General features: G+C 39.9%; 2 protein-coding genes across 2 annotated transcripts in view; both read left to right on the top strand.

Moving 5' to 3' along the window:
* Positions 1-11,537: 11,537 nt before the first annotated feature.
* Positions 11,538-13,546, top strand: znhit2 (zinc finger, HIT-type containing 2). Its single transcript, XM_077495296.1, has 2 exons — positions 11,538-11,627; positions 11,820-13,546. The coding sequence occupies exon 2, from the start codon at positions 11,866-11,868 to the stop codon at positions 13,420-13,422; it is 1,557 nt and encodes a 518-aa protein (XP_077351422.1). The 5' UTR covers positions 11,538-11,627; positions 11,820-11,865; the 3' UTR covers positions 13,423-13,546.
* Positions 13,547-14,013: 467 nt separating this feature from the next.
* The window catches only part of lrpprc (leucine-rich pentatricopeptide repeat containing), a 66,481-nt gene continuing 55,942 nt past the window's right edge, over positions 14,014-24,552 (top strand). Inside the window, exons 1-11 of the mRNA XM_077495680.1 lie at positions 14,014-14,237; positions 14,989-15,191; positions 15,785-15,907; positions 16,775-16,896; positions 17,024-17,082; positions 17,956-18,042; positions 19,014-19,140; positions 19,214-19,358; positions 20,290-20,450; positions 20,898-21,003; positions 21,088-21,195. Of these exons, the coding sequence (XP_077351806.1) occupies positions 14,068-14,237; positions 14,989-15,191; positions 15,785-15,907; positions 16,775-16,896; positions 17,024-17,082; positions 17,956-18,042; positions 19,014-19,140; positions 19,214-19,358; positions 20,290-20,450; positions 20,898-21,003; positions 21,088-21,195 (1,411 nt within the window). The 5' untranslated portion in view covers positions 14,014-14,067. The remainder of the gene's footprint in view (positions 14,238-14,988; positions 15,192-15,784; positions 15,908-16,774; positions 16,897-17,023; positions 17,083-17,955; positions 18,043-19,013; positions 19,141-19,213; positions 19,359-20,289; positions 20,451-20,897; positions 21,004-21,087; positions 21,196-24,552) is intronic.

A 24,552-nucleotide genomic window follows, 5' to 3' on the forward strand; every position in this document is an offset into this window, starting at 1 on the left:
GCTCGTCTACTATATCTACACCTCCCACCTATGACCTGGGCTGCCTATCTTCCTGTCTACTTACCCACCAACAAACTGACAGACCTAATGACTAACCTATACAGTACCTGCCTCCTACCTACCTACAGTCTTGACCCACTAACCAACCCAACTACCTGACATCGTTTGTTGTGACCCTGCCTGCTGACCTACTCAAACACCAAAGAGATACTATCCACATACTGACTCACCTTAGTAACAAACCCACCTACTAATCTATGCACCTTCTTACAAACTTACATGACTACTTATCCAACCAACCTGTCATGACTAGGGTCATGTATACTGTCATGACTAGGGTCATGTCAGGGTTATGCTTACTGTCATGACTAGGGTCATGCAAGGGTTACGTTTACTGTCATGGGTCATGCAAGGGTTTTGCTTACTGTCATGACTAGGGTCAAGCAAGGGTTATGCTTACTGTCATGACTAGGGCCATGCAAGGGTTATGTTTACTGTCATGACTCGGGTCAATCAAGGGTTATGCTTACTGTCATGACTAGGGTCAAGCAAGGGTTATGCTTACTGTCATGACTCGGGTCATGTCAGGGTTACGTTTACTGTCATGGGTCATGCAAGGGTTATGCTTACTGTCATGACTAGGGTCAAGCAAGGGTTATGCTTACTGTCATGACTAGGGTCATGCAAGGGTTATGTTTACTGTCAGGACTAGGGTCATCCAAGGGTTATGCTTACTGTCCTGACTAGGGTCATGCAAGGGTTACATTTATTGTCATGGGTCATGCAAGGGTTATGCTTACTGTTATGACTAGGGTCATGCAAGGGTTATGTTTACTGTCATGTGTCATGCAAGGGTTATGTTTACTGTCATGTGTCATGCAAGGGTTATGCTTACTGTCATGACTAGGGTCATGTAAGGGTTATGTTTACTGTCATAACTAGGGTCATGCAAAGGTTATTCTTGGGCCATGCAAGGTTTATGTTTGGGTCATGACCGTGAGGTCAAGTGTCTGTTTTGAACTCATGTAACCAGCATCTAGTTAGGAACTGGTAAGACGCTATGTGATGTCATGAATCTTTAATCTCTTTATCTGGTCAACAGCCAATCAGATAATTCCATGTCAGTCCTGTTACCCACATGTCTAGCCACAACCAATCAGATCGATTTGCTGTCTATATAAATCTCTCAGCTGGTTTTGGGCAGTCGGCGGGGGACACCCTGGACTGGTTGCCAGCCAATCGCAGGGCACACGGAGACGAACAACCATCCACACTCACACACACCTAAGGGACAATTGGGAGCGCCCAATTAACCTGCCATGCATGTCTTTGGAATGTGGGAGGAGACCGGAGTACCCGGAGAAAACCCACCCGGGCACGGGGAGAACATGCAAACTCCACCCAGGAAGGCCGGAGCCTGGACTCGAACCCGAGTCCTCAGAACTGGGAGGCGGATGTGCTCACCAGTCATCCACCTAAATCCTTTTAATCTGAACAAATCATTTTTAATAATTCCGTATTTAAAAAAGTGTGGTATGAACGTGTGTACGCACCACTGGAAAGGGAGGGGGTTTGGGCTAGTAGGATGACAGTTACTTTACAGCATGTCTGACAGCCATCATATGATCCTGAGACAGCGTGACAGCTGTCTTCACACCCCCTCCGCTTATACGCGCACACACAGATCGAGCGAACGGCAGCTTTTGTCGCCACACGCATCGACAGCAGGCCACGGGATGAAGGAGAGAGCGACGGACAGATTGGCGGAGCAGACATAGGTTAGGGACGGAGCGACCTGAGGCCAGACAGGAGACAGATACGCGGATGGACAAGACACCAAAGGGCCGGTGGACGTCAAAAAAAGTCAGCTGACAATCGGGAGGATGATCGGCTCGGAAAGGAAGGCGGACGAGGTTGTTGAGTACTGAATTAAGCAGAGATGAACTGACCCTTGCGCTGAAGTGGATGAAGGTCGCCGGATGAAAGTTCTTATGCCAAAAGATTGTGCCAGTGTCATCGACCACAGACATTTAATGACTAATGCCCCCTCAAACCAATAATTAAATGTCGTTTTCAATAGATATACAATGAATATCTATTGAAAACGACATTTAATTATTTTTATGATATGAAGAGAAATTGTGTTTAGTCCTAAAAATTGTACAAATAATTTATTTGTGCTTTTGCATATTTAGAAAAATGCTACAGTATATAAACCAATTTATTTGTAATATGGCAGTAGGATTATTATAGTTTTGGAATTTTTCATTTTAGTTTTTATTTTGTTTTGAGATTTATTTATATATTTTTTTAATTTAGTTAGTTTTAATTATTTTTTCCGGGCGGTTCTGTTAGTTTTTTTTTTTTATTATTATTAATTTTAGTTCTTTAATAAATGCTTAGTTTTAGTTTCGTTAGTTATTTTGTTCATAGTGTTATAGACAGATTATCAGATGACTTTAAAATAAACCTGAAACGACTTTGTATTTATCATCCACAGAGTGCTGGCTTCGTTGAAAGAACTAATGGTACAATTAAAAACAAATTAATTAAGACAATGAAAGAAACAAGTAGACCATGGCCTGATTGTATCGATATTGTGAAAATGTCAAATATTGTTTAGTGATTATTGATGTGTATTCAAAATGGGTTATGGCTATCTGTGTAAAAAAACAAAACAAATGTATTTTAAGAAAATAGTTCTATTTATTACAGCTTGGAAAAAGTTAATATAACTTGTTTTATGTATAAAAATACTATTTTCAAGATCGCCGTGGTTGATATGGGAATAGTATTATTTTCTTATTTTTCTAAATCTAACAGGTAAATTTAAGTACATTTTTCTTGTTCTGTTTTGAGATAATTTTGCTTATTGAAGTAATAATTGTATTATTTTACTATATTTTTTTTCCTTAAATTTTCTCCTGTCCTTTTTTTTTTTCAGTGTGAATAATGTGGTCGAGCGTATCACCTTGACGCTGACGCACGTTGATCTCAACGCTCGTAAAGTAGTCGGCCAGCTCACCGCCTGCCTCCTCCACTCCTTCCACTCCGTCACAGTCAAAACAAGCGCTGTTGTCTCCTCCTGTTTGTCATCCACCTCTTCTCATTCTCTACATCCCTCTTCAATTCTCTCTCACAAGGGGGGTGTGCGTCATGGAAGACATGTCCGGCACAGATCAGGCAACAAACACGTACACCTATTTGCATGGACAACCTTTTCACGCTCCAAAACCTCCTCTTGCCTTTCCGCTGTGTGTCGTCTCCAGTCTTGGATGTTTGTTGTTGTCGCATGTTTGTAGTGCATCACTGCGTCTTCTGTGGTCTGTTGAGGCCCCGTGGAAAAGATGAAGAAGGGTTCACTTAATCATAACAACAGATTCTCCACTAAGGAAGAATTTGGAACTTTGTAGGGCCTCGATTTGCTTGGAAGCATACCTGTTTTGGTGCATTTGTGTATCTTAGTGGACATCTTTATTTTATTATTTTTTTTTTTTAATTGGTTCCTAACAAGACAGCCCAAAAGTCACTCATTAGCACCACCTGGAAAATTTGCATTTTTTATTTTTTTTCCTCCCTGATACCGAATAATCTTCCGTAATTAATTAATTAGTAATTAGTAATTAATTTAAAAATGAACTATATTACATAGGGACATTTTTTTTTTTTTTTTTACAAATTGGGAAAGAGGTTTCGGCTTGACGCCACATTTGACCTTTTTATTTTATTTTTCTTATTTTATTTATTTATTTTTATTATTTTGTTATTATTTTATTATACACTTCATTATCTCTAATTTACTTAACTTACGAATAACCTGTCCCATATGTCGATTTAAAAAAAAAAGTTTATTGAAAAATGTATTGAAATTAATTTAAAAAAAAGAACTATTTTACAGAGGGACTTTTTTTTTTTTTTTTTTTTTTTTTTTAACCAAATTGTGACAGAGGAGGTTTCTGCCTGATGCCACATTTTAACTTTTTATTTTATTTATTTATTTTTATTTTTGTATTATTTTATTATACACTTTTCATTATCTGTAATTTATTATCTCACTTACGAATAACCTGGCCCATATGTCGATTTAAAAAAAAAGTTTATTGAAAAATGTATTGAAATTATTTTTAAAAATGAACTATTTTATATAGGGACTTTTCTTTTTTTTTTCTTTTTTAACCAAATTGTGACAGAGGAGGTTTCGGCCTGACGCCACATTTTAACTTTTTATTTTATTTTATGTATTTATTTTTTTATCTTTTTCAATTATTTTATTATACACTTTTTATTATCTCTAATTTATTATCTCACTTATGAATAACCTGGCCCATATGTCAATTTAAAAAAAATAATAATAATAAAAAAAAAATAATAATGTGAGCACCCTGCATGAGCTGATGTACCTGGTGTGAAATCGAAAATGACTGCAAGGTGAAATCTGGCAGAACATCTTTGGCAAGCATTTCTCATATCCCAAGTGAAAAGATCACACGGTGTAACCGTGTCATATTTTCAGGAGGAACTGGGGGGGGAGCTTTTGGCATTTTGGGGAGAGGCGGGGCTTATTCACTGGAATAATCACACACTCTTTCTGCGTTAGTGCTCCTTCAAAAAGGTTGTGCGTTAGTGTGTTTGACAGCGCTCTGGTCCTGGCTGTGATGTTGACGTTAGTGCATGGGGACACATCACCTCTGCTTTAGGAAAAGGCCCTACAGTGAGCCTGCACCCCCCTAGCATAGAGAGTAGGTGGTGGGGGGGGTCTGCTTCATAAGATTCCCAAATAGTCTGATCCAATCCAGTTGCGCATCGGACACGTCTGCCACGACGGAGTGAACAGATGTGGACGGCCAAACCCAAACAAACGAGAGTATAGATGAGTAGCCGTCATGCTACCTCGTATTGTTAGTTAGCATATGCCAGCTAGCGTGCGCCAGGCTGTGGAGCGTCTCGTCGCGTTAGAGCACACCGCCTGCCATTGCGCTTCGATGAAGGCGCCACTACAATATTTGGAGCCTTTGGTGTCTTCATTGCGACATATATACAGTTCTTAACACATTCACTGCCAATCCAGGAAGAAAATATTGACATTGACGTCTTTTTCCGTCAATGGCAGTGAATGAGTTAAAGGTGCATTGTGTCGTTTAAAAAGGTCACGTTAAAGCTTGTTCTACATCATACATCAGGGGTGTCCAAACGCTTTCATTTGAGGGCCACATACAGAAAATGAGAAGGACGCAAGGGCCACATAATGTTATGAAGAGAAATTGTGTTGAGTAATAAAAATTGTACAAATGATTTATTTGTGCTTTTGCATATTTAGAAAAAATGCGACAGTATATAAACCAATTTATTTGTAATATGGCAGTAGAGTTATTATAGTTTTGGAATTTTTCATTTTAGTTTTTATTTTGTTTTGAGTTTTGTTTTTTTTAAATTGAATTAGTTTTCAGGGTGGTTCTGTTAGTTTTTTATTAGTTTTAGTTCTTTAATAAATGCTTAGTTTTAGTTTAGTTAGTTTCAGTATTAGTTTTAGTTTTTTTACAGGTGTGCAATATTTTTTATTTTAGTTTTGTAAACATAAAATGTAGTTTCAGTTAGTTTTCTTTTCTTTTTGTACATTTTTTTTCTAAAATAAACTTTAATAGCACCTGTGTTTTTCGACACCCTCCCTTCTTACTTTGACCATCTCCAAACATTTTTTGTTTTTATTTTATTTGAACTGAGTCTAATGCCATTTTTAGCATATGTCTCGGGCCACTAAAAAGTGGATGGCGGGCCGCAAATGGCCCCCGGGCCATAGTTTGGACACCAACCCCTGTTTGTAAACCATGATATTACAATCAAAATATTGGGTTTTAGTTGGTGCTGTCAAAGTTGAAGCTTTAACTCTCGACAGCGCTCAATTGGAATTGGTGCAAAAGGACGGTGCAGTGCGAATCCATCGCACGTTGCTTTTCTAAGTCCCAGCAGACGCGCCACATATCACGGCACGCTTGTCGGCGGCGTTCCAGCGATTTGGAGCATCAAGCCCAGCGCGCTCGCTCGCCGGTAGCGCGAAGCTGTGATCTTCGCGCGTTTGACACCTCAGCCGACACTCGTTCACGGCCTCGGCGCTACTGTGCCGCCCGCCATCACATTCTCACTTCCTGATGCGGAAAGACAGACGGCGATCCTCGGGGACACGGACGGACGGACGGACGGACGGACGGACGCGGGGAGGGAGAGAGAGAGGGACGGAGGTTAGGCGGTCGCGGATACGTCGATACTCAGGTCGGCTCCTGCGGGAACGCCGTGATGGGGAAGTAAAAGATGGAAGACACTCATGAGAAGATGCAAGTCCCGCTTGTCATGAGATAGCGAAACGCAGATTTATTTGTTCACTTTACTTTAACCCATTTTTCAGTCTCTGCCAACTTTCGTGCTGATTGGTGAAACTGGCCACATTTTCCACATGGAGTTAAAAAAAAAAAATGTAGCATTCCCTTCATTTGGACAATTGCCCCAGTAGGAGTTTGTGAAAGAACAAGTCCAAGAATTTAACCCCCCCCCCCAAAAAAGCGGTTTCAAAGCAAAATTGCAAACTTCCTGTTAAATTTTGCTACTTCCTGTTTAATTCTTAAGTGACTCCATGAGACTTTTCTATGTCTCCTGTTATTTAACTTCACCAGAGCACTTGATTGATTGATTGATTCTTTCTTTCTTTCTTTCTTTCTTTCTTTCTTTCTTTCTTTCTTTCTTTCTTTCTTTCTTTCTTTCTTTCTTTAATTCTTTCTTTCTTTCTCTTTATTTGTTCTTTCTTTCTTTCTTTCTTTCTTTCTTTCGCTTCATTCTTTCTTTTTTTGTTCTTTCTTTCTTTCTCTTTATTCTTTCTTTCTTTCTCTTTTTTCTTTCTTTCTTTCTTTCTTTCTTTCTTTCTCTTTATTTTTTCTTTCGTTCGTTCTTTCTTTCTTTCTTTATTTCTTTCTTTCTTTCTATTCTTTCTTTTTATTCTTTCTTTCTTTCTTTCTTTCTTTTTATTCTTTCTTTCTTTCTATTCTTTCTTTTTATTCTTTCTTTTTATTATTTCTTTCTTTCTTTCTTTCTTTCTTTTTATTCTTTCTTTCTTTCTTTCTTTCTTTTTATTCTTTCTTTCCTTCCTTTTCCTTCCTTTTTCTTTCTTCATTTCTTTCTTTCTTTCTTTCTTTCTTTCTTTCTTTCTTTCTTTCCTTCCTTCCTTCCTTCCTTCCTTCCTTCCTTCCTTTTTCTTTCATTCGTGCTCACATTGGATTGTGGACACAAAATAATTTCCAAATTTCCCATTGGCCATCTGTTTAGAGTACATACTTGGGGCTCATTTGAGTAAATTCCTTCGTGGGAGTTTGTCTACAAACAAAATGGAATTTGGAATTCACATGAAATGGATCAAAATGTCAGACTTCGTGTTTTTCAGGCAAGGGGCATTTTCTTGGCTCATGATTATGATAGACCGCCCAATGTTGTGTTGATTGACTTAAGACTTGAGCTTTGTTTTGTCTTTCTGTCGTCTCAGAGAAGCCTTGAAAGAGATTTGCGAATTTCAAGCTTTGTAAATGATCATTATAAAAGAAATGTCCACATTTTGTGTCAATGGTGAATCTTGTGTTGGGGCTAAAGTAAGTAAAAAAAATTTTTTGGGGGGGTCTAAAACACGACTTTTCACCAGGATTCACATGCTTGGAAGAGTTTGTGAGTTTTAAAGCATGATGAGGCACCTAAAAGGCAAATAATTCAATGTTTTGGCCAGCCAGTGCATGTTGTATCATCGAAGGCGCTTCACAAACACGGGCGATGTGTTTGTTATGTGTGCTGAGGTTGTCAGTGAGAGGAAGGAGGATGAGGATGCCGTCAGCAGGAAAGACAAAATATGACGTGAATAATGGATCCGGGTGTTTGAATTATTGACGGAGTGCATTGATGCTTTCATGCCTTGAGCCAACATTCCTGGGTTCATTCATGAAAAATGGGGAATGGGAGTGAAAGGGGTCATGGTGACTGCAACACCCAGGAAGTTTCACCGATACTACTACGGAATGTTCATTCCAGAAATCTGTGCCTTTACACTTTACTAAACGTAAACACTTGCTTATGGATGTTTATATACGAGTACACGCACACACATACAACACCAGGGATGTCCAAACTACGGCCCGGGGGCCATTTGCGGCCCGCCGTCCATTTCTTAGTGGCCCACGACATATGCTAAAAATGGCATTTGACTCAGTTCAAATAAAATAAAAACAAATTTTTTTTGCAGATGGTTAAGGTAAGAAGGGAGGTGTCGAAAAACAGGTGCCATTAAAGGTTATTTTAGTTAACTAAACCTAATGAAAAAACAAACTAAAAAGTCAAAAAACAGTTTTGAAAATAACTAAAAACTAAAATGCTTTTTTTTTTTAAAAAAAAACAAACAAAACTAACTGAAATTACATTTTATGTTTACAAAACTAACTAAAACTATAATTATAGCAAAAATGTCCTTCGCTTTTAGTCTTTGGTGCGATTTTTTTTGGTAGATTTATTTTGATATCAACCGGAATAATGAACGTTTGAAAGTACGTCACACAGAATTGACGTCATCTAGCAGCAGCCAATAGAAAAGCACCAAAAAGATGACGTCGCTCACATGGTGTTTTTTAAATATTGCGCACAAGTAATACACATTAAAAAAAAACTAATACTAATAGGGATGTTCGATACCACTTTTTTTTTCAGACCAATACCGATACCGATACTCAGACTCTCAGTACTCACCAATACCGATAATAACTGCCGATACCATTAGTACATTTTGACAAATAAAAAAAATCACCAAAAGATATTTTTAAACAAATATATTTCCTTTAATTTTGACCCAAAAAAACCCAAAAAAAAACAGAACAGTCACTCTTCAATAGTCTTAAGGCTCAAAATAAAACACAAAAATGCTCTTTTAGTTTAAGCTTCACAATTTTGAAGTATTTCCAAACTGGTGACGTTTTGGTGAAAAACTGCTGCAAGCAAGCTAGCGCCACTTACAGGCAAGGAGGACTCACTTCACGTCTTCCCCCTCTGCCATCGCTCGCTTGTACTCGTCTGCGTCACCAGTACTCGAGTACTTGAAAAAAAGGCTGGTATCGCCCATCCCTAAATACTAATACTGAAACTAACTAAAACTAAGCATTTATTAAAGAACTAAAACTAATAAAAACAGAACCCCCCCTGAAAACGAATAAAAACTAACTAAAATGAAAAATTCCCAAACTATAATAATATACTGCCATATTACAAATACAATTGGTTTATATACTGTAGCATTTTTCTAAATATGCAAAAGCACAAATACATATATTTGTACAATTTTCAGGACGAAACACAATTTCTCTCATAACATTATGTGGCCCTTGCGTCCTTCTGATTTTCTGTATGTGGCCCTCAAATGAAAAAGTTTGGACACACACACCAAACAGTCTCCCTCGTGGGTGCCCTACATACCGCGACATCTTTTTGAGCTGACAGGTGACAGAACAAGCACACATCAACTCTTTTTTTTTTCTTCCTGCACACAAACACACACCCTGCTGCTGTCGAGTAAACAGCGGCGGCCGTGCCAAGACCGGACATGCCCAAAAGGCAGACGCTGCTCCCCGTCACCTATCAGCTGGTGGCAGACGCTGCGTGGCTTTGTGTGTGCGTGGTGTATGATGCGGGTTGTCTTGTCTGCGGGTCTTTGTACAAATGTGTGTCAGTGACTTCCGTTCTTGGACATAAAAGTCAACATGACCCAGATTACTTTTTGAAATGAGTCCATTTAAATCAGGGGTGTCAAACTCATGTTAGCTCAGGGGCCGCATGGAGGAAAATATATTACTAATTGGGCCGCATCGGTAAAATAACGGTATATAACTTAAAAACGATTGCCGTCAATTATACGCAGATTTTTGCTATTTGTGTGCCTGCCCTAAATTACAGAGCTCAGCTGTAATCATATTGTTCCAAAAAATAATAGAAATGCAAATGGAACGCGACAACACTTGAGTTCTGGATGTGTTAAATCGACCTGTTTTGCATATATTGTTCCCAGAATGCATTGCGTGGCGCAGTTAATGACCTTATAAGGATGCTAATCCTTATATATCTATTTGTGTTACCAGTAATTGAATTTGTGTCGTATTTAAAACGTTTGTCGGTCTATGATTAAAATAAATAAATAAATAAATTTAAAAAAAACGTAACTAAGTTGTGTGTAAAATAATGACATCCAGGGCGATTCTCCTGTACAAGTTGCATTGCTCATCTGAGGACTGCTTGTGAAATTAGAAATTTTATATATTTAGATTGTGGCCGGCCGGCTCATTAATTAGTCTGACAGCACCGTTTTTTTTTGTTTTTTTTTGTTTTTTTTGTTTTGTTTTTTTTTACTTTATAAAATCCTCTCGTGGGCCGGATTAAACCCCTTTGCGGGCCTGATCCGGCCCGCGGGCCTTATGTTTGACACCCCTGATTTAAATAGATGGATGGATGAAGTTCAATATTTATATTTGTCAACCTTGACCATTTTCCGAGAACTGTGAGGATAAAGCACTCTGAACACACCCTACGCCACGTGGAAATAACTCTTTGAGAAACGTCCGATAATCGGACTTTTGCGCTGACTTAAGGGGGGAATCGGGTTCAAATTGGATCGATCGTGTACTTGGCTTTAAATCCTGAACAGGTTTAACATTTATATTTGCCGGCCCTGAAGAAGTGAGGAAAAGGCATCCGCAACACAACCCACATCACATGATGATCACTCAGGACCACACAACAACAACAACAAAATCCTGTGCACTAACTCGCCAATAAGGCCCAAAATTCACATGCAGTCTAAACGAAATGTGCTTACTACTACCACGGTAGGTGCCAGTAACCAAGCTGATGCATCCCAGCAAGATGCGATGTCACAGGACATGTCAGAGTGGGAGAAAGGAGAGACACCAGGAATGCTGGCCCAGCAGCCAGGGGCAAGGGAAGGGGGTGGGGGGGTGAGACAGCATGGCACGCGTCAACCTTAGACCCCTTTGTCATATTCCGTCTTCCGCCCACGGGGTATGTTCGGCATCACGGGGACCCGTTTCGCCCGACGAGGGGCGGACAGCCATGTGACAACTCCCCACCTGCGTGACCTTTACTGTGGGTTGACTCCCCCGCAGGAGACAATCACCTCAAAGCAAAACAGGCCCCGTGTGAGATGTGGACGCGCTGCGGAATCAGGAAGACACATATAAAAATAGACAAAGATAAAAAAAAAATGTGTGAGACGGACTGATTATGTATTTTAAAGTGTGCTTATTAGTCTAAAAATAGAGGCCATGTTTTGTGTTTTAACTCACTATGCACGGTGCAATGATGTGAATAGTAAAAATCTGTGAGTAATCAACACCACCGCCCAAAGTGTCTATAGTTGCCGATATTATTAGTTTAACTCTAAATACACAAAAAACAATTGAATTTTCATTTTTTGGGACCTTTTGCGTTATTTATTTAATCTACAACGGCAACATCGGGACACTGCCCCTTTAAGTGTACGTCATCACAATCCAAGATGGCGGCCCACTGATTCGTTGACCAGTCGAGTTTGCTGATCCAAATAAGTGAGTGAAAAATACATTTAAGTGTGACAAATTGATGTCGAAATGCTATGAATGGCATGAAACGTGTTTATGATTCAGTTAGAAGCACTCGTTGACTCCGCAAATTGACGCGAATACATTTTTGAAATCATCTTTGTTATGACCACGTGACACTACTGTAACGTAACTAAGTCTGTTCTGTTTACATTTCAGGTAATCAGGTTAAGACGCCGATTTATCCTGCGCCGTTTTGACGACAATGAATCCAAGAATTAGACGGACACTTCCCCCGTCAGTGAGAACTCTTCTGTCAGACATCGGTCCAAAAGACGAGTGGCCGGATGAAGCAGAGGATGATGCCTCGGCAGTCAGCAGGGATGGAATCCTGCTCCCCGGAAGAGGAGCTTCTTCTGGACAAGATGAATTCATCACGCAGGCTGCGGCTGTTGGGAAGAACTCCAAATTGTGCATGCTGTGCAACTGCAAGCCTGCGTGCTACACTTGCCCTCGGTGCAACTTGCATTACTGCGGCGTGGCTTGCTACCGAAGCCCGGATCACTCCACGTGCTCAGAGGAGTTCTACAAGGAGTCTGTTCTTGAGGAGTTGAAAAACATGGGGGGAACGGACCGAGAGAGGAAGAAGAAAATGCACGAGATTCTTCTCGGGCTGAGACAAAAGGCACAAGAGGCAAACGGAGGAATGGGAAGCGTGTTAAGAGAAGCCGCGATGGAGCAAGACGGCGGCATCGAGGCTCTGGATCTGCTGACCAGATTAGCCGAGCTTCAGGAATCGGGAGCGGGTGGCGCAGGGGAGAAGGAGGACATCTTGAGAAGGCTGGAAGAGATCGGCGGCCAGGAAGCGGATGAGGAGCCATCGGAAAACGTGGCCCAACATCTGTCGGAGCTTGACCTCGACAAGCTCTCCGAAGAGGAGCTGTGGGCGCTCCTTGACAGTCGGGAGAAGGAGAAGTTCACCGGTCTGCTGAAGGGGGGCGCTCTGGGCGGTTTAATCCCCGCGTGGAGGCCGTGGTGGGAGGAGCACGACGAGGCAGGGAGAACGCCGGTGGAGGTACTGGAGGAGGACGTTCAGAATCCGAACCAAAACGTCAAAAAAACGACGAGCAAGAATAAAAAGTCAACCTCCGCTCTCTCTGGCGTTCCGACAATTTCTGCAAAAATCCCCAAACTGAGCTCTTTGTGCCCAAATCCATCGCCATTGATCTTCTACAGTCTGATCAACACTCTTTATTGCTATACTTTCACATTGCAGCTCTTCAACGGTGACGCCGATTCGCTCCCGTTTGACTTCTGTGACACGATGCTCACCTTGTCCGAGGCTCTCAACTCCAGCAAGATTTTCAACTCCGTTCACGAGGCCGTGCACGGCGGAGAAACTCTCATCTTAGGAGGAGGGTACCTCAACAAGCAAGAATCCCGCGCCACAGACTCGGCGGTAGAAGCCGCCGCTCACGTCCTGACGGGCCCAGACGAGCGGAACGTTGCAGGATACGTCCTGGCCGCCTTGAGTCAGCTGCGTTCGGTGTTCTCCCGAGCCAGGGCCTCCCTCTCCAAGGAGGGAGAAGAAGGAGCGAAGAGGCAGAAATACTTCTCGGCTTCCAAAAAGTGTGAATTCTTTCAAGCCTGGACGCTGGAACATTGTCATGACACCCGCGGGATGGCTTTGGAGCTGTGGAACGAGCACCGTCGACGAGAGAGCCGAAGGAAAAGTGTGGAGGAAACAAAGACGCTAGTTGAAGAGAGCTTTAAAAAAGGAAAGAGGAAAAGCAATAGTATGCTGATCCAAGAATTAAATTAACCTTTCTCAATGTTTTTTATGTTAAAAAAATAAATAAGTAAATGCAAATAAATTCTTTTTCTATCCATAAAATATTGGATGAGCTGTGTGTTTGTACATGTGAATAAAGTATGTAACGCATTAATTGATTTGTGGCATTCCTTGTTATACTTTATTGAACTATTTCAGTTTTTATTAAAAAAAAAAGTGACTGATAATTGATGGTTTTATAAGAAAATCCTATTTTGGGCAATCATCTTTTTTCTTTTTTCTTTTTGCTATGTATTTTATATTTTCTCACATGATAGCTCCAACTGCAGAATTAAATGTAAAATATTAAATGCTGGTTGATATTGTGAACATTTTACATTCACACAAAACACTTTTTTTTTTTTTTTTATTTACTTGTCAAAAGTGAACTTGTTATACAGGAAAATACTTCATTTGGCAAAAATCATTTCGATTGTGTATGTATAATCAAGTATTCTAAGTATATAAGTCGGCGAATTTTGGGTTTCATCAAAACCTCTTAAAAAAATGAAGCAAATATTTCATTACGCGCATATTGAGTAAAATCTTAAACCCAAACATCTCGCGATGCTTTCGTGACGTTGCCCGGAAGTCTCGCACACCATTGACGCATGTCTTGTCTGCGACACAGCAAACATGGCAGCGCTCTTGAGATCGGCACGGTTCCTCAAGTTTTCGCCTTCGGGCTTGCTCCAAATCGCGGGGACCAGAAGAACCGGACTGCCGCTTAGTCGGCTGTACAGCGGTGTTGGCAGAACGCGAGTTTTGACCCGAGAGAAGCGCCCGAGTGTGGGAAACGCGTCCTGGTAAGCGGCTAACTTCGGTAGCCGCCATCCACGCGCGTTAGCATGATGCGCAGATGTCATTGAGGCTCAATGACAACCACACAACAAGCATGATTTGTACTTTTACGTGCATATATGTTATTGTACTGAAATTATGACAAAATAAGCTAATGTCACTGTTGTTTTTACGGTTGAATATTTTAAAAAAAGGCACCCTGCTTAGTGTTAGGTAATCAGGTTAACGTGCGTAACGAACATTTCTTGGTCTCTTGGAATCGAACATTGACTTTTACAATTGCATCATGTGCTTCAGGTTGTGCATGAACCGATTTAATATGTGGTTTAATGAACGATTTTCACAGTCAGCGTCGTAAATTGATGATGACCATGTTATGCAGCATCTTAATATATTTAATGTTGGTGGTAGTTGAAAGTCACTGATGGGCATAATTATTTTCATATTGTCACAATGAATAGGGGAGTTTTTCCAGTGAATAACGTAGGATAGATTTTAAACAGAGCCACAAATAGACCTCTATTCTCTATATTCATAGTTTTGTCTGTGGCCTAGTGGCTACCACGTTCCTCGTACATTCCAACAAACATGCATGCAAGGTTAATTGAATGTGGTAAACCAGACAGTTTAACCTTTTATTGAGCAAGGGTACACATAACTAAGTGGAATTTGATTATTTCCCACTGCAGAATCGCATGCTTATAATCCAGATTGTTGATGTAATTATTGCTCGCTTCCCTCCCCCGACACCTCCAGTTATGTGTGGCCACGTACGGCAGGATGCGTCCGCGGCTACGGCGTGGCCACGGAGCAGAAGAACGAGCCCAGCATGGCGGTGCGCTCCAAACAGGCCGAGCACTTCGACTGGGCCTTGGCCAAGCTGGACAGCTCGGTGAGGAGGACCGGTCGCATCACCAAGACCTTGCTGCTGCGCATCTTCCACGACATCTGCAGGACAGGTAGCCGCGACAGATGGACTGAAAACGCCATGCAATTTATGGGTTAGAACGAATATAAAGAGGCATAATTGTGGGAATACTGAAAGCATCCCACATATGTTATTGGGATTTTTTTTTATTTTATGGGATTTTTCTATTTACACCGTTGAAATTTCAACTTGCTTGAAAAATTCACACCTATCGTCTGATTCCACGTTACTGACATTACTCGCACAATTTGACGTTAAATATCAACTTTTCCCCCGTTCATTTTCAACGGGACTGACATTGAACTTTTTCTAAGTCCCACTTTCCACGCCCACTTCTATACATACAACTGATCATCATCATTCAACTCTGTGATACTGCTCTACTCTTTTTATTCGTCTATTTTTCAACCAATTCACAATGTGTAATTTTCACATCATTTATCTTTCAATTTACTTCATAAGCATTCAGCTATTGGCATTCAGCTTTCAGCATTCCCACGCAATTTCTCCAGAAATTGCACTCAGTCTAGTTAGAAAGTTGCACTGTTTTTCTCAACTACATTTGATCATGTTTATCACTGATAATAAACACTGCTTCTGTATTTTTTTTGTTTTTTTGTGCAGGTTATCCAAGTGGTAACCTGGCCTTGCTACTGCTACGGAGCTGTGGCTCTCTGCTGCCAGAAATGGGAATGGAGGAGCGTACCGAGCTGGCGCACCTTGTCTGGGACAGGCTGCAGGAAATGGGTGGGAGGATTTGCTGAAATCTCAATTTTTTTTTGTAATTGGGACCCGACCGATTAATCAGCTAACCCCCGTATTAGTAGATTTTTATTTTTGTACATGAACACATTACAATGGAGGACCAAAACTGCCAAAATTCAAAAATAAATAAAGGACTAAAAGTGAAAATTAAAATGAATATAAAAAAATATATAATTTGAAAATTACATCCAATTTTATTCTCACTTTTATTCATTTATTTATTTATTTAGTCATTTATTTATCTATTTAATTAGTCATTTATTTATCTATTTATTTAGTCATTTATTTAGTCATTTATTTAGTTAGTCATTTGTTTATTTTGAATTTTGGCAGTTTTGGGTCGTACTGCCAAGTCGAAATGTTATTCAAATGAAGGGGGCGGTCCTAAGCGCGTCTTGGGTTGGACTTCGCCGTTGCAAACTGCCTTGTCATTGGTCGAGTGAGCAGCTCTCTTAGGACCGCCCCCTCGTTTGAATAATATTTCGCCTTGGCAGCATGGCCCAAAACTGACAAAATTCTAAATAAATAAATAAATGACAAAATAAATAAATAAATGACTAAAAGTGAAAATAAAAACGGATTTATTTCCACTTATATTTATTTTTTTGGATATAATTTTTGAATTATATTTTTATATATTCCTTTTTATTTTCACTTTGTCATTTATTTATTTATTTATTTATTTAGTCATTTATTTATTTTGAATTTTGGCAGTTTTGGTCCTCCATACATTACAACATAAGACAAAGATGATGACTCGGATTTCCGCCAACTTTTTATTAGCTCTTTTTAAGAGCTACAGACGATCGCAATTGCAGGAATGCGATTTTTGTTTTCTTCTCCCCCAAGGTGCGCAATATGACGTGAGTCACTACAACGCCTTGCTGAAGGTGTACCTGCAGAATGAGTTCAAGTTCTCGCCCACCGTCTTTCTGGCCAAGATGGAGGCGGCCAACATCCCGCCAAACAGAGTAAGAAGAAAGAAAGCGCGTGAAAAAGGGAGACAATTGTTTGGGTTCATGGTTTTAATGCACATTTTCTTTACATAATATCTCGCTCGATTTTTCTGTTGAAGTTGAGTCATTTTGTGATTTTAAGGTTACCTACCAGAGACTCATCACCGCCTACTGTCAGAGTGGAGACATTGAAGGTGCCAGGTGAGCTTGTGAATGCATTTTCGGCTCTGTTAAATAAATATTCAATTGGAAAGTTGACTTTAATTGCTTCTATAAAAAAAAAAATAGTTTGGCATCAGGAGTGGCTCCCTGCTAATCAAGTGGTACATTAAACAAACAAGTCCATCTTTTGTTAAATATAAATCCCCCCCCCCCCATATTGTGACATCACAGTGCGCAGTGGGTTGAGCTCAAAACTGTCTGATTGTTTGGAATTGTCCAAAACGTGCAACGATGATGTTTCCCTTTTAACTCATTTGCTCCCAATAACGTGTAAATAAGTTTTTTTTTAATGCTCTAAGTGTCCCAAAGACGTATTTATACGTTTTTTGTTTTTTTTTATGCTAGAGCATACAGAAGGCTTTGATGCAGCCTCTCAACTGCAAAGAACGGTCGCAGAAATGGTAGTTATTACACAAACGGCCAGCAGGTGGCAGTAGAGCAAAGGAGATCAACCAGCGCCATCTAGAGAAAAAGCTAAATTACTTACAACTTTTAATATATTTGTGAAAACTGATGAAACTTGGCTCTCTTCTAATGCTAATTGCTGCAAAACGTTAACAGATAGAAACAAAATTTTTTTTCCTGATGAAAGAAGAGACTTTAATCTTTCATTTGATAGGTTCCATGCTTTTATAGCTATAGAACACAATATTCTGTGGGCCTTGCAAAATCAGTCAAAATCTAGTAAAACAGTCGGGAGCGAACGGGATTGCGAAATGTGAAAATGGCGGCGAGTGAATGAGTTAAGCAACTGTTATGAATCGATAACCTTTTTATAATTGTTGATGATAATTATGTGTCTTTGTGAATTCCCGCTAACGATCAATGGTTTTTACTTTGCTTCCTTTCCAGCACCATTTTGGGTTTCATGAAGAGCAAAGACCTCCCCATCACTGAAGCCGTTTTCAACGCGCTGATAACGGGCCACGCTCGCGCAGGGTGAGCTGCTGTTGCTGCTGCTGCTGCTGCTGCTGCTGCTGCTTCTCGCTCTTAACTTGAATCATCCTGTCGGAGGTCAAATTGATCCGTTTTAAGTGGAGGGAAAATGTCAATTTTAAGAATTCTCTGCATGCCTTTGTCAACCCCCAGATTATTATTATTTTTTTTAACAATAATATGTTCTATGCAGCCCCACTAGTCTAAATGTGGTGTTCTGGTTAATATTGCGTTCGTATCATTTGTCTATAAAATTGTTCTAAGCACACCTCTGCATAACACTGTATCCGTATTAACGTATAAGAGAATAAAAAATGAAAGAAATATGGACCAACTTAAAACAAAGAATAGCTTTATTAACTGTAATAGAAAAGATTTAAAGTGCATCTGAAATAAAAAAAAATAAAATTAAATCCTTAAACTATAAACATGTTTTGACTGACCATGTCAAACCATATGATACGGAAAAATACAATTACATAAAATCAATAAATAATAATGCATTCAAACTGATCACCAACATTCACTCAGGAGCAGAATATTAAAAAAAAACAACAACTTTAACCTGCAAAACAAAAATAAATAAAATAATTTGTGCTTTTTTTTTTTTTTTTTTTTGCTTAGTGCAAGCACACATGCGCACACTCTGCCAATAATGAGCGTCACTGCCCCCTAATGTAGTGGAGGTGCAATTGCACTTTATTCTAGGACAGTAAAAAATAAAAAAAATAAAAACGCATGTTCCCCGAGGTCAAACGTTCCCCCCTTGATGGAGCCTCGCACCCCCCCTGGGGGGGGGCCCCCGCCCTACTATTTGAGAAGCACTGCGTTAGTGGAATATGAGTTGAGCAGCAAAATCAACATTTTTGTCACTTTTGTCAACAAACGTTTTTGTCACTTTGTATCGGTTTGAGTCGCAGCTTAACACGTGCACGTGAATAACTGGCTAAAAAAAACGGTTTTGTGATTGACAGCGACATCGAGAGCGCCAAGAACATCCTGTCCGTCATGCGGGGAGCCGGAATCCAGCCGGGCCCCGACACGTTTGTGTCCCTGCTGAATGCCCACGCCGAGAAGGGAGACATGGACAGCATGAAGAAGGTGCGCGCGTCTTCATTTAAATTTGCGCATTCTACGTTGGTTTCAATAACGATGCCCGTGTCGGTCGCATCAGACGCTGGAAGAGGCGGAGAACGCCGACTGCAGTCTGATGGACCGGGACATCATGGACGTGATCTTCACCTTGGCCAAGGCCGGCCATCAGCAGCACGTCCCCGAAATGGTGGAGCGCCTGAGGCACGAGAGGGGCTACGTTCCAGGTCAGTTTCAATTAGTCAATTAGTTTAGCTGTCTTTAAATTCTAGGGCTGAACGATTATGAAAAATAATCTAATTGCGACTAAAAAGCCATCAGTTGGGTGATACTGCCCTCTAATGGATTATCCGTGCAATGTATGTGTCAGATCATATACATCAGGGTTTTAATGGTGAAAAAAATATTACACTCAGAAAATAGAGGGCTCAGAATGTCTTGTATTTAACATGATACCTTGGGTGTTAGAGTTAATATCTGTTTTTTCTATTTTCTACTATAAACAGTTAGTTACAATTTACCACTTCAACATTGCATGTGCTTTTATTTGCACTTTTTAAACACTGTATTTATCAATAAATAAATTCAATGCTCTGTTACCTCGTTTTCCGCTGGGGTTCGGTTCCAAAAAATACCCGCAATAAATGAAATCCGCAAAGTAGTTAGCTTTATGTTTGACATTTATTATAAATGTTTTAAGGCTCTAAAACGTCTCACCACACAGTTTATGCACGTTTCTCGTTGAGGCATTTACATTTTCTCACATTTCTCTCTTGTTTAAGCATTCTTAATATTCAAACATTCGTAAACTTTATAAAATAATGTACATTTTAATGTAAAAATAATGCATGCAAAATTGCACACACAATTGTAGCGAGGGAACACTGTATACATATTAAAAAATAAGAAGAAGAATAAATAAAACAAATAAAACTTCTCCAGTCAGTAAACTCACACATGCTAAAGTGTAGGCAAAGTAAAATTATACCTGCTTATATGATGTAACATTTTCCGATTTGATTAAAAACAAAAAAATTAAATTGCAGCTTTTCACGATGACGTAATCGCCTTTTGCCAAACCGCAATTTCTTTGCAAATGCAAAACTAACCGTTCAGCCCTTATTAAAATCTGCCTTCGACCGATTCTCGCCCTTGCAGACGCGATGAACTTGTGCCTGAGCCTCATCACTCGGGGCCACGACGACACGGCTTTCCTCATCCTGAGAACGTTTTCCAGCCTGCAGTCGGACGACGGCAGCAGCGCGGAGCCGGTCGACCTGGGCAACTTTTTCCTGAGACATTGTATCAACATGAACACGGTGCTTGACATTGCTCGTGAATTGAGTCATCGAAGAAAGTGGAAGTTTCTGACACTGTGAAAGTACCCCGAATGCACCATTTTTGCTCGCGTAGCATTAGCAACTAGCAAGTGTGTGGCGTACGTTATTCTGTTGTCCCGAAGCGTTCTTTAAGCTGTTTAAATGACACCGCAGTTGGCGTTAACTGTAAAACTAAATACAGAACGTTAAAAATGACATCCGCTGTTATATTTAAATACAAAACGCGCTTTGTTTTTAAAACATCGCTGGCCTAGTGCTAACAGGAAGTTAGCAAATGCTAACAGGAAGTTAGCATCAACTTTCGGGAATGTTTTTCCTTCAAAAAACTAATCGAATCGGGCCTTTCTGAATCAAATCGATTTTGGAAATCTCAATTGATACTTAGCTCTACTCGTAAAAGAGTTGATGTTGACGTTTGAATTCCAGCCACTGGAGAGGATCAGCCGCTACTGCAAAGAGCTGCAGGACGCCAACATGCACACCTCGCCGCTCACCTTCATCCTGTCGTGCGCCCTGGAGGCCAAGAAGACCGGTACGCCGTGTAAACATTGTGTCATGCAAAAAAAAAAAACAGCGCGCTGGTAACGTCACTAAAGGAGACTTTGTTTTCTTGCAGATGTGTCTTTGGAGCTGATGAAGACGATGAAAGAGCAGAACATGCCCATCAGGCCCCATTACTTCTGGCCCCTGCTGACGCAGCACGTGACGGACAACAACGTGGCCGGTACGCGCACACACTCATATATACAGGGACATTAAAAAGCATTCAAATGGATTTTTGCTCAAATTAAAGCATTAAATAGTATTAAATGCAATGTTCAGAGGTATTAAAAATGAAGTATAATTGATGTATCCAATACAATTGAAAGAAAACGTCCAACATGAAACACTAATGCCACCTAAGGGCAGAAAAATTACTTCAATACAAATTTATGACTAAATGTTTCACACTGCCGAGCCAAGATATCCCATTGGTGCCTTGAATGCTCTGAACCAATGGCAGGGCAGCTTTTTTACGTAGAAAAAAAAAAAATCGGTATCGGCTGATTTTGCAAAACTGGGAATCGTAACGGGGGCCAAAAAACGGTCTCGGAACTATTGCTGAACGATTATGGAAAATCTAATTGATATATATATATTTTTTTGAAATGTGATTGCGATATTTTTTTTCAAGGTCCGTTTAAATGATAATTTTTTTCCCCAACAAAAAGTTATCATAGTTAGTCAAGTAGTAGTCGTCGCGTATGGGCTGCCGTGAGACCCCCCAACGATGCCAAAAATAGACGTCAACCTGCCAGCCATCTGTCTGTCCGTCCCATCTGAAAAGCAACCATTTCGTGTTATTTTTTGCAATGTAGACGACGGGGGGTGGGGGGGGGGATTATGAGAGGTATTTTGTAGCAGAAAGAGCTTTTAAAAGGAGCGCTTCACCTCAAATATTAATGCCCCAACCAACCCCTCCCAACTGGGACGGATTTCACCGGACCGGGGCAGCCAAGGGCGAAGAGGTCCGATCCAAAAAAACCCCCACCCCCTCCCGCGTGAGAGCGTTTGAGCGAGAGGAGATGAAGCAAACACGTGCTCTCTCAAGAGAGGCAAGAGATGGCAAAGTTTTCAGAGGTCGTCACAACTTGCCGATCGCGATCAAGAACACTCTCGACTTTTGAGGAAATGTTGTCGGATGTGAATGTTGTCGTTTCGTTCAGCGCGGGCCTTTTGAGATGGATCCTAGACTTTACCGCCACCTGCAGGACGTCAGACGAGTTTGTGGCTGCAGCAGCATTTCCGTTTTTCATTTCCGTCCTTTACAACTTATAATTGTCTAATTGGAAAATCTCGTTATTACATGCACACAGTACGTTGACGGATAACTGATTTTGAAAGTAGAAGTAAAGGAAAGTAGCTTGTTCAGCTATTATTCAATTTATTAAAAAATATAAAAAGAGATTAGGAACAAAAAAAATCTTGCATTATGTTACCGTTATGAACAATAAAGACAAAAAGTCATTTGGAAAGAGATTTTAGTCGGGCTGGGTTGAAGAAAAAAAAAAAAAAAAAAAAAACAATATCAAATTGATTTTCCCCCATCAAACCTGATATAGATTCATAAAACCATGAATCAATTATTTTAATATCAATTTTGTTCATAAATTCTATTATAAGAAAATAGAATTTTAAAGGCATTTTTTTTTTGTGAGTATTTTCTTGAAATTTACTGTTCGCATGAATTTAACAGCATTTTCTTACATTTATGGAAGGCTTGACTTATTCTGCTTTAAGACAATTCAGAATCTTTTTCATTTATATTTATAATTATTGATTTAGAATCATGATGTCAATGTTTGTGTAACACTTAAGTTAAATTATAGCATGTCTTACTTTCATTAATAAGCTAAATCATTTAACCAGTTACTGCCTCCACAAAATTGAATTTGGAATTGAATGTTTGTAGATTTTTTATTTTTTATTTTTTTAATCAATATCAGATTGAAATAAATAAATAAATAGCATGACTGAAATTGGACTAAAACTGAGACTCAATTTAAAAATGGTAGATAATTAAAAAAAAAAAAAAAAAAAAAATCATCATCTTAAGAAAAAAAAAATTCTTCACTCTTGAAGTTTTTCGTCTTTGTGACAGTTTTAGTGACTCACTACTTTTGGAGACGATTCCTGCCTGCCACTTGACGGTTATTTCCCTCCTGAGCCTCGTGTTTTTTTTTATTCTTTTTATTTTTTTGTCCTGGATGAGTTTGGAGGAGGAGGGAGGGAGGAAGCGGTGGAATCGTCTCAGTGACAGATAGCCGAACGACATTGTCAGAATTCGCCGCTCGTTAGCGGACTTGCTGTCAAACGAGCGTTGACGTCGGCGGCGGCGGCTTGGCTTTTAAGTGCTTTATTTTTTGCCAAGCCCCCGTCCGTCTCTTTGGGCTTTTTTAGAGCGATTAATAAATGATGCATTTTGCCGCTGTCAGCTAATTGACAAGGGAGGAGGAAGCGCGCGGGATCGACTCCCCCTTTGTGCGGTCGAGACGGCTTGTGAAGCTTTGCCTGCCTGACATGGCAAGTGTAAAAAAAAAAAGACTTGATTTATAACCGCTCGTCGACACGCTGGCCTAACCGAGGCTTCTTAACTCTTTTACTTCCACGTTTTCAAAAAAACAAGCCCCAATGCCAGCTGATTTCGAGCATTTTAACTCATTTTTTGAAGCAAACAGAATATTGCATATACAACATGGGTACCACATGAATGATTGCATTCCATTCTTTCATTAGAAACAAAGTATGTTTCTACCTTATTCCACTCTTTAGTAATCACCATTTGAAAATCTGCCATTTGAGTGACATTGAGCGAAAATTGAAAAGAAAAAGATATATTGTCTCCACAACAGTGACTTTGATACTAATATTTTCTGTTTAGTGACGCTCCGTCAAATTAGGTTTAATGTTACAAAGGCTTTGATCATTCACGTCAGCCTTGAAAACGTTCAATTTCATCAAGATTGCGTCACGTTTCATTGTAATTTGCAGCTCTAGTTAGGGCCCGAGCAGCAACCACTACTAGGTTAAATAAACTTGGAGTTGAGTTGAGTAATTCGAAAAGAGATACAATGCTGTCATCTGCTGGCCATAGTTAGTGGGTCTTTTTGATTTCTTAACTCTTTTACTGCCACGTTATCAAAAAACAAGCCCCAATGCCAGCTGATTTCGAGCATTTGAACTCATTTTTCGAAGCAAACAGAATTTTGTCTTCTTTTGCCACATATGCAACATGGGTACCACATGAAAAATCGCATTCCATTCTTTCATTAGAAACAAAGTATGTTTCTACCTTATTCCGTTCTTTAGTAATCACCATTTGAAAATAGGTCATTTGAGTGACATTGAGCGAAAATTGAAAAGATACATTTTCTCCACAACAGTGACATTGAAACTAATATTGTCTGTTTAGTGACGCTCCGTCAAATTAGGTTTAATGTTACAAAGGCTTTGATCATTCACGTCAGCCTTGAAAATGTTCAATTTCATCAAGATTGCGTCACGTTTCATTGTAATTCGCAGCTCTAGTTAGGGCCCGAGC

Source organism: Festucalex cinctus, chromosome 14 (genome assembly GCF_051991245.1).
Source record: "Festucalex cinctus isolate MCC-2025b chromosome 14, RoL_Fcin_1.0, whole genome shotgun sequence".
In the NCBI taxonomy this organism is placed as follows: domain Eukaryota; kingdom Metazoa; phylum Chordata; class Actinopteri; order Syngnathiformes; family Syngnathidae; genus Festucalex; species Festucalex cinctus.